Source organism: Pediculus humanus, genomic scaffold, assembly GCF_000006295.1.
Source record: "Pediculus humanus corporis 1103172107823 genomic scaffold, whole genome shotgun sequence".
Classification (NCBI taxonomy): domain Eukaryota; kingdom Metazoa; phylum Arthropoda; class Insecta; order Psocodea; family Pediculidae; genus Pediculus; species Pediculus humanus.
The window spans coordinates 50,245-60,255 of NW_002987410.1; the positions used below are offsets into that span (position 1 = coordinate 50,245).

Below are 10,011 nucleotides of genomic sequence, written 5' to 3' on the forward strand. Positions count from 1 at the left end.
TCGTTATTTTATTTGTGATTTTTTTTAAATATATGAATTTAATTTGCACTTTGAATTGTAAGTTTTTATCATTTTCTCTTTTCTACTTTTTTTTTTTTTTTTTTTTTTAAAATGGAAATTATGATTAGATTTCATAATTTCTTTTTTTATTATCATTATCGCCTTTGGTGCTTGCTTTTATCATTACATTTAAAGGGATTTTAATAGCATTAAATTTAACCTGATTTGATCACTTATAAATGTTATTCCTTATTTTTTGGTTTTTACAGGTGAATTTAATGTTACTGTCAAAATGTGACCTACGATAATGTATCCTGCCGTAAAATTGAAAATTAAACTTTGTATATAATTAGTATGAGGCGTAAACGAATAGGTTTAATAATAGTAGCATCTTTGTGTTCATGGATTATTATTTCTTATTTATTATTCGTACATTGCCCAAATTGTTCAAAAAATGAAGAAGTAATTTTTACATATATATTATAACATGCTTAGTAATAATTTTAATTTAAAAAGTGTACAAAAAAAAATAAAATTTTCTTTTTTTTTAAAAATATTTTACAGAGTAATGACGATAGTATAAGTGATGCGGAAGTTCAAAAATTAGAAAATAGAGTTCAATTATTATCTAATGAATATAATAAATTAGTTGAAAAATTTAAAAAAACAGTTATGAAGAAAAAAGCAAGTATCCTATTGTCAAAATTGAGAAATAAAGACTCTAACTATAATAATAATAATCGGAAAGAATCGAATAATGTTGATATTCATGACATTAATCAAAAAAATGTGCCTGAAAATGAAGGATATAAGGATAGTCACAATGATAACTTGATAGGAACTTTGAACAATTCTATAAATGCAATTATGGTTAGTGAATTAGTATATGATACCTTTAAGATTTTGTTTTTTATATTTAATATGTTTTTTAAAATTAATTTTTAATTTTTTTTATTCGATCATTTTGTTCTTTTTTTTTTTTTTTCCATTTGATAAAATTTAAATGTGATACTTTGTTGTTTTTATCATATTTCTTAACATTAAAAAAAAAAAAAAGGTTTATTACATAATAATATTATTGAGATATTATATCAGAGAATAATTAATTTTTTTTTTTTTTTTTTTTTTAATAGGACATTAGTTTAAATAATATGCCGAAAAACAGATTAGAAAATGGCGAACCTGTCATTGCAATATTAGTTTTAAGTTGTAATCGTGTTACCGTTGCACAATGTCTTGATGAATTATTAAGATGGAGACCTTCAAAAGAACAATTTCCAATAATTGTATCACAAGATTGTTCTCATCAGCCCACCACAGATGTTATATTATCATATGGAGATCAAATTACATTAATTAAGGTTTGATAATTTTTCTAATGAAAAGTCATTCATGTTATGCAGTTATGAAAATAATAATAATTTAAATTATAGCAACCTGATCAAAGTGAAATTCAAATTCCTGTAAAAGAAAAAAAGTTCAAAGGTTATTTTAAAATAGCTAGACATTATGGATGGGCATTGAATCAAACTTTTTTTAATTTTAAATTTGACACAGCAATCATTGTCGAAGGTTAGGTTAATTAATTTTTTTTCATTTATTAAATTTATTTTTGAAATTTATAATAAAATAATTGAAAAAATTATTTTGTTTTTTTTTGTTTCAGATGATTTAATAATAGCACCAGATTTTTTTGAATACTTTTTAGGAACATATTGGTTATTAAAAGGGGATCCTTCGCTATGGTGTGTGTCCGCTTGGAATGACAATGGGAAAAGTGGCCTTATTGATGAGTCTCAACCAGAGCTTCTTCATAGAACTGATTTTTTTCCTGGTCTTGGATGGATGCTTACAAGTAATAAAATGAAATTTATTTGAAATGATTTTAATTTTTTTTTTAAAATTGAATGAATAAATAAGTGTTTTTTTTTCGTATAAAGGTTCGTTATGGGCTGAACTCAGCGAAAAGTGGCCTAAATCTTATTGGGATGATTGGATTAGAAAGCCTGAACAAAGGAAAAATCGCGCTTGTATTAGACCAGAACTTTCCAGAACTAGAACTTTTGGAAAAGTGGGGGTTAGCAAGTAAGAAAAAAAAAAAAAAACTTTGATTTTAAATTATTTAAAAAAAATACATTTTATCATATTGAGTATTATTAAATTAGAAAAAATTTTCTTTCAGCGGGCTGTTTTATGAAAAGCACTTAAAATATATAAAATTAAATAACCAATTTGTTAGCTTTACAAAACTAAATTTGACATATTTATTAAAAGATGTTTATGACGTCAATTTTGTAAAAGATGTTTATTCAAGTCCAGAAGTTTCTTATGAAGATTTAAAAAATAATCCCAACCTACCGACTGGTTCTGTTAGGTTGCCCTATTACACAAAGGATCAGTATAAAAAATCTGCAAAATATATAGGTTTAATGGATGATTTTAGGGTAATTATCATTAGTTTAGACAAAGAATTTCATTTATTTATTCATTTGTTATTTGATTTAAGCAAAAAAAGAAAGCTTTCACTTAAATTTCTTTTTTCAGAGTGGAGTTCCGAGAACGGCTTATCGAGGAGTTGTAACATTTTCATATAAGGGTAAAAGAGTGCATTTAGCTCCACATGTTAATTGGAAGGGATATGACATTACATGGAGCTAGCATTCGATAAGAATTAAATTTCATTAAATTCAGTCATTTAAGCAATGCATTTATTATTTCAATACCTCAATTAAAAAATTTAAATTTTAAAAACAGTATCATTTGACACATTTAAACTGGTTTTTATATAGATATAATAATAATAATAATTATTACCTCATTTACAAAAAAAGTTGTTTATTTTTATTTTTGTTTTTTTTTTTTATTTTTTTATTTTTTTCATATTAATAATAATAATAATAATTTTTGTTATATCAATATTTCAATTAAGGGTTTTAATTACATAATTTTGATTTGTTCTACAATATTGTTACTGCTTGCTTTGAGAAAGCATTAAAAATAAAAATTTATGTGTAATAAAAATTTGTTACATAACATAATTATTATTATTTCTTTTTTTTTTTTTTATAAATATTTCCTATTAAATGCAATTCATTTTTTTATTTTTTGATGGTACTTATTTCTAAAACACTTTAAACATCGGTTATTAAAAATTATATTAAGTTATTAAAAATAAAAATTCATGAAAGTTAACCTAAAAATTTTCATCTATTTATTTATTTTTTCAATTTAATAATTTTTAACAATTATTTTTTAAGTTCTATGAGTTGTAACTCTAAACGAAGATAATTAAATTTTATTTTATAAAAATTCATTTTAGTTTTAATCTATAATGTATGTACATATTAACACACCGGGTTTTTTTCTTTTGATTTTGAATAAAAAGTTAACAGATAATATTTCAAGTTAAAAGTGATTAAAATTACCGAAAATTACTTTATACTAAATCAAATACGAATTTAAAAAATAAATTTTTTGAGACATTTAAAAAAAAATATATAATATTTGTAATATTTTAGGTTATGTGTTAAACCGTTATTATAATAAATTTCAAATAACAATTGTCTATATGTCGAATCCTTGAAAAAATATTTGACTAGTGCTGCTGAATGAAAAAAAATGTAACTAATCCCAGCGTCCATCTTGCAGTCCGTGTTGAGAAAATGGCGACCAGTGATGATGAACCTATGCATTTATATGAAGTTTTTCAAAATTGTTTTAATAAAATCGCGAACAAACAACCAGGTTGGTATAAAAATTTGTGTACGTTTTAATTTTACTCAAATAAGGATATGACAATAACAATTTTATTATTAATAACTACATAATTCTAAGAGTTAAATGATGTGTTTTTGACGCGTCCTGTTTCTGGCTTTTTCGCTTTGTTCCATCCACCTATAGTTAAATTTTCCCTGAAAATTTTATGACGATATTCAATATATTTTTATTTTATCAATGTGAAAAGATTTAATGTTTTTCATATATTTTTTTTCATTAATATTTAATCGAATTCTAACGAATTTTTAGTGTTGTTTTTAAGTTTTTTGCATACGTTGAATACGTTTGTTTTGATCATGTCGGATGGTTAAAATAGGCCATGAATGGTTCTATTACTATCCTGTTCTTTTTAACAATGGAAAAAATTATTTTCATTTAAAAATTTCTTTTATTCATTTTCTTATTCATATATATATTACATTTAATTTACTATTTGTTTAATAACTCATTCATTATTTCATTACCAATTCCTGTGATTACTTTTTTTTTTTTTTTTTTTATTTATTTCAATGTTTTAGTTCAATAAGCAGGAATGGAGTTTTTAAAATTTATTTATTTACTTTTATTCATTATTTTATTTTATTATTTATCAGAATTTTAACAGTTAAAAACAATTCATTTAAATAATTTTTTAAATCTCAATCGACATTAATCGAGTTTACAAATAATAATTGTAATTTTATTTACAATTTCTCGAATAATGTTTTTTTAAAAAAAATAATTAGTTAAATAAAATCAAAATTCATTTTGTTTACTTATTTGTAATATATAATTTCTTAAAGGTGTCACATTTTTTCAATATCATTTCATTAAAGTTAGATGCAATCTATCAATTTTTATCAATTTTTTTTGTTTTTTATCAATGAAATGATTTAATTATTTGCAAAAAAAAAAAAAAATTGAATTTATTAAATTTAAAATTTATTTTTAAAAAAGTAATTAAATTTTTTTTTTTTTTTGGGGACATGTCAACCATGTTTTGGATTCAATTTGCATTATGAACAATATTTTCTTTTCTTATGTGTACTTTTTGTTAGCAAGGACATTCATTGGTTTTGTGTTTCTTACTTTGCACAGTTTTTTCTTTCAGGTAAATAATGTTTTAGTCTGTTTTCTCTTTTCCATGTCACAAAAAAAATTCTATTTGGGAATTACATATATATTTTATTATTTGACCAAGCTTTGTAGTTTTGAGAAAACATTTACATTATTAATACAGACAAAAAAAACAATTTTAAATGTATGTAAAACATTCGAGTATTACTTTCAAAACTGTTTTTTATTTATTTCGAAGAGTAACACACACACACAAGCAAACAGTACTTGTTTAGTTTTTTTTTGTTATATTAAAATTCAAAATTTTTGTTTTTTTTTTTCATTTATTTGAGTGGTAAATTAACTGATAGTCGCTGGTAATTCGAGTAAAATTTTTGTTGTTGTTCGATATTGTTCTTATCATGAATATGAATTACTGTGTCTGAATCATTTGTAAGTAAAAGTCATAATTTTTAATCGATTTATCTGACCAATTCGATATTTCATTTACATAGATACAATTATTGATTTAATAATAATAATAATTTGTTAACATTAATTTAATCAAAGTATATAAAAAAACCAAAAATATATTTGTGATGACTTAAAAAAACATTTTAATCGATAAAGTTAGTTACCCTTTTTAATTTTTTTTTTTATTGTTTTATACAGCAGGATCTTTGACATGATAATTTCTTTTAAAACTAAAAAAAAAAAAAAATATTAAATGTCAAGATTTTATGTATAAATTTTTTTTTTTTATTTTATTTTATGCGTTACGAAAAAAACTATAAAAAATTATTGGGTCACACAATGTTTATTAACAATTTATTAATTATATCAATAATTTTTTTACATAAAAATAATTAAATAAATAAATAAATTGCCATCATTGAATTCGTTTTATTCGTTAAATCGAATGGGATAATAAAATTTTAATTTTTTAATTTTAATAATTTTTTTAAATGGCTAAATTTAAATTATATATTTTTATTTTTTAAAATCGTATACGTGAGATCTTTGTTTTTATTTATTAATAAATTTGAGATTGACCGGTATTTACGCAATTGAATTTTTTTTTTTTTTTTTATATTTTTTTTTTATTTCTTTGAACGAATAAATTGCGAAACCATTTGTAACTGTCAGCTATTACGAATATTACATATCACAAATTTTGATTGTGGCCACGGTTATTTCAATTTTATTCACTCTCTCTCTCTCTCTGTCTTTCTCTCTCAGCTTCTTATACCTCTCTCTCTCTCTCACTTGTTTCTCCCGTAAGTAAAAAAAAAAAAAATCATTTTTTATACATGGTTTTCGATAAACTTTCGATTTTGATTTGGAATGAATAAGAATTGTTTTTTTTTTTTTTTTTTTTTTTTTTTTTTCGAAACATAATTAACATGACAAATTAAAAAAAAGGGGGGGAGGAAAAAAAATCGACAATTACTAAATAATAATAATAAAATAGCGGTAGTAATAATGGTAATAATAATAATAATAATAATAATGAGGCAGTTTATTTTTTTTAATTACACGCGCTTGTTTTGTGTAAATGAGAAAAAAAAATGGAATGTTGATTTTTGTATGATGAAGACGACAGTAAGACGTGTCGCTCTTCCACACACAATTGTAAACACACGCGATTTATTATTATTATTATTATTATTATTATTATCATTATTATTATTTTATTTACGTATTTCGTAAATTATTTATTTATTTTGTCGCGAGAGTGAGAGAGAGAGAGAGGGTGTGACACGTTAAGCAAAGGCAAAAGTTTTGCAAATAATTAATTAATTTATTAATTAATTTATTTAACGATTTAAAAATTAGTGATGAAAATTTAGCGACTCGATAAATTAAATTGCAATTTTTTTTTTTTTGCTTCATTTAAATTATATAATTGTAATTCATGTAATTAAATTTTAATTTTTTTTTTATCCGGTACGAAACCGAAAATTTTCCGATTGTAACTTTTAAGTTATGTCATATTTATTTATTTATTTATTTAAATCTTAAATCGAGACGTAGTATTTGTATTAAAAAAAAAAAAAAAAAACAAATTTTCTTTATTATTATTATTATTTTATTAGATTTTCTAATGTTAATGTATCTATGTAAATAAATTAAATTTTCTTATTTTTAAGGGAAAGATACATGAAAAATTAGCCATTTTGAATTTTAAAAAAATAAATAAAAAAAAATGTAACAAATTACCGAAAAAAAAAAAAAAAATTAAAGTTTTTATTATTAACCAAAATTCGTTTGCAACATGAGAAGTAATGATGATAATAATAATAATAATAATAATACACACGGGATGAGAGACAAAGAGAAAATATGGGCAAAACAAAAACAACATCTTATAGAATATCAGGGGTTTTTGACCTTAGTCTAAAACCAATCATTCCACCTTCAACAACCAGGATCCAGGTGTCTTTAATGTAACCACCATCCTGATTTTAGTTACTGATGATGATGATGATGATGATGATGGGTTAAAAACAACGAAGAGTATCTTTTTTCTTGCTCTCTCTCTCTCTCTCTTTTTGCCCTCCTCCTTTTCCTATTTTTTTTTTCTCTTTTTTAACTCTTAAAAAGTTAAATTTTACGAGGTACTATATAGGACAAAAGACAAAAAAAATTTTCGTGTTTCCAACAGCGTAAAGTTAAATTGCATAATCTCAAATATATAGTTTTTTTTTTTTTTTACTATAATTAACCTTTGACCCGAATACTACAACCTTCTTTAAACGGAAATCTTAATTTTTTGTTTTTTTTTTTTTTTTCCTCCAAAAATGGAATGTTGAACGTGAAAATTTCGCTTCCAAAATAGTTTTTAACGATTATAACATAAAAATATACGATGCGATTATTATTATTATTATTTTTTAATAAATTTTTCTTCTTAGTCTTAAAAAAAAAAAAGAAAAAGGTTTTTTTTTTTTTTTGTTTGAGGAAAGGAAAATGGTGGAAAGAAAGAAAAGGAGAAAAAGAAAAAAAGAAAAAAAATAGAAAAAGTTAAAAAAAAAAAAAAGGCTGGATTTTTTTTGCGGAATTGAAATTTAGTGCTTTTTCAACTTTACAGCGCAACATACGAAATTGAACGTCATATATTATTGTTAATTCGGTTACAAAGGGGTCTTCTCCTTTTTTCTTTCTTTTTTTTTTTTTTTTTTTGTCTTGTTCCTTTTATTGTTGTTGGAAAGCAAAAAGTTCCCCCAAAAAAAAAAAAAAAAGAAGAAAATAGAAAAAAAAACCGTTTTCATTTCTGACTTTCATTTCATTTATCTATTTACTTTTTTTTCAATTGTGTTCTAATTGCGAATAAACAAATAATCATTATTATTATTATTACTAGCATCCGAGTTGGGATCGATGATCCCCCCCTTTTCCCCGATGTAGACGATCCAAGGATGTTATTGAAGTAATTAATAATAATAATAATAATTTTAAAAATAACAAAATGTCTCGTTGAAAGAAAGTTTTTTTAAAATTATTTTTCCATTAATTATTGAAATAATTAATGAAGGAATTACTCGATGGGAATTATAACCGATTAAAAGTATTATTAATAAAATTTTTAATTAATTAATTTATTTATTTATTTTTGTTTAATTTGCAGAAAAACCTGGATACCAGTCGCCTTATGGAAATAGCATGGATAATCCGATGGTAAGTTTTTTTTTTTTTTACGTTTTTTTTTTTTTTTTTTTTTATTAATAACGAAGGGAAGAAGAAGAAGACAAAAAAAAAATGACTGACTATCTTACTTCCAAGAAGAAGAAGAAGAAGAAAAAAAAAATCGGAGTAAATGATGATGATGATGATTTTAAAACATTAATTAAACGACGACGACGACGACTTTTTCACGTTGTGATTTTACTCTCATGAGATAGATGTTTACTTATGAAAACAAACGTTTTTGTACGTTGTTTTGATTTGCCCCAATAGGGAGCTTTATTTTATTTAATTTTTTTTGTGTTGTTTGTATGTTGTTTGTATGTTGTTTGTTGTGTGTGTATATGTATGTGTTTATAAAAAAAATCCCACATGCGTTACTCTTTTTTTTTTGTGAGAATTTTTTTTTTTTTTTTCTATTCGAAAATGTCTTTTGCGTTTTAGAAATTTTTTTTTTTTTTATAATACTGCGCATTTTGATGATGTATTTAATTAGCTTTTGTTTGACGTTAGGTTAATTTCAGTTTTAATTACTATTATTATTATTACGTAAGCAATAGAAAATTGGTTTTAGAAAAAAAAAAAAACTTATCCGATATGATATCTTTAGATTTGGAAAATCAAAAAAAAAAAGCGATTCGATGCGATATTTATTTATTTATTTATTTTTATTGATATCAATAAATAGGCCTTTGTAAATTTTTTAATTTCTAACATAACTTTTGAAAAATGGAAAATGGAAAATTTTTTGTTTTTTCGTCAGGATGGGAAATCACATGAAAACTCGATGTCATTTAGACACCGTAAACAATTCTGAAACAGTTTTCCTTTTTTTTTTTTCTCCCTCTCTCTCTCTGGCTCGAATGTCAATTGTAGTTTTTTTTTGTAACATGTAAGATGATAATAAATAGGAAAAAGTTTCAAAGGGATGAGCGTTTCTTTTTAAAATGTAAAAAATTTTATTCTTTTTTTGAAAAAGGGATGATGATTCGGACTCTCGAAAGGAACAATATAATCCGACGACGACGACCACTTTTACGATGAGTAACGATTTCGTACATGATTGTTTTTATTTTTTTTTTTTCGATTTTTTTTCTTTTTTTCTCTTTCGTTGCTAATATAAAAAGGAAGAGAGAGAGGAAGATTACTAATCTGTCATTCTTTTATACTTGTAATAATTTGCTTGTACTAAGAAATGAATAAAATTGAAGTGAATTAACTTTCCGTTTGGTCGTTTTAGGTGTTACAAAGGCTAAAAAATATATATAATATCTTGTTAATTTATAATTTAATTGCGTTTGTTTAATTGATTTATTTTTATCATTTTCTCTCTCTTTCTCTCTCTCTCTCTCTCTTTTTCGTAAACTTATTAACTAATCATTATTCCTTTTTTTTTATTATTTGCTCAATGGTAGAGTACTAAAAGTTAATAATCCCATTTCGTGAAGGGAAATCATGCGAAAATTTTTAGTTTTTTTTTTGGGGGTGGGAGAGTTGTTGGTAGTTTAAAAAATT

At 23.1% G+C, this 10,011-nt stretch overlaps 3 protein-coding genes across 3 annotated transcripts; all 3 read left to right on the forward strand.

The window, feature by feature from the left end:
• Positions 1-672: 672 nt before the first annotated feature.
• On the forward strand, positions 673-1,106 carry Phum_PHUM374370 (uncharacterized protein; the record flags this gene model as incomplete). The annotated part of the gene is made up of 2 exons (XM_002428241.1): positions 673-874; positions 1,096-1,106. The coding sequence occupies 2 exons, from the start codon at positions 673-675 to the stop codon at positions 1,104-1,106; spliced, it is 213 nt and encodes a 70-aa protein (XP_002428286.1).
• Positions 1,107-1,151: 45 nt separating this feature from the next.
• Positions 1,152-2,658, forward strand: Phum_PHUM374380 (alpha-1,3-mannosyl-glycoprotein 2-beta-N-acetylglucosaminyltransferase, putative; the record flags this gene model as incomplete). Its single annotated transcript, XM_002428242.1, has 6 exons — positions 1,152-1,361; positions 1,434-1,572; positions 1,667-1,855; positions 1,941-2,085; positions 2,183-2,444; positions 2,545-2,658. 6 exons carry the CDS (start codon positions 1,152-1,154, stop codon positions 2,656-2,658), a joined length of 1,059 nt encoding a protein of 352 aa, XP_002428287.1.
• Positions 2,659-3,662: 1,004 nt separating this feature from the next.
• Phum_PHUM374390 (daughterless, putative) lies at positions 3,663-3,926 on the forward strand (the record flags this gene model as incomplete). Its single annotated transcript, XM_002428243.1, has 2 exons — positions 3,663-3,744; positions 3,835-3,926. 2 exons carry the CDS (start codon positions 3,663-3,665, stop codon positions 3,924-3,926), a joined length of 174 nt encoding a protein of 57 aa, XP_002428288.1.
• Between the last annotated feature and the right edge of the window lie 6,085 nt (positions 3,927-10,011).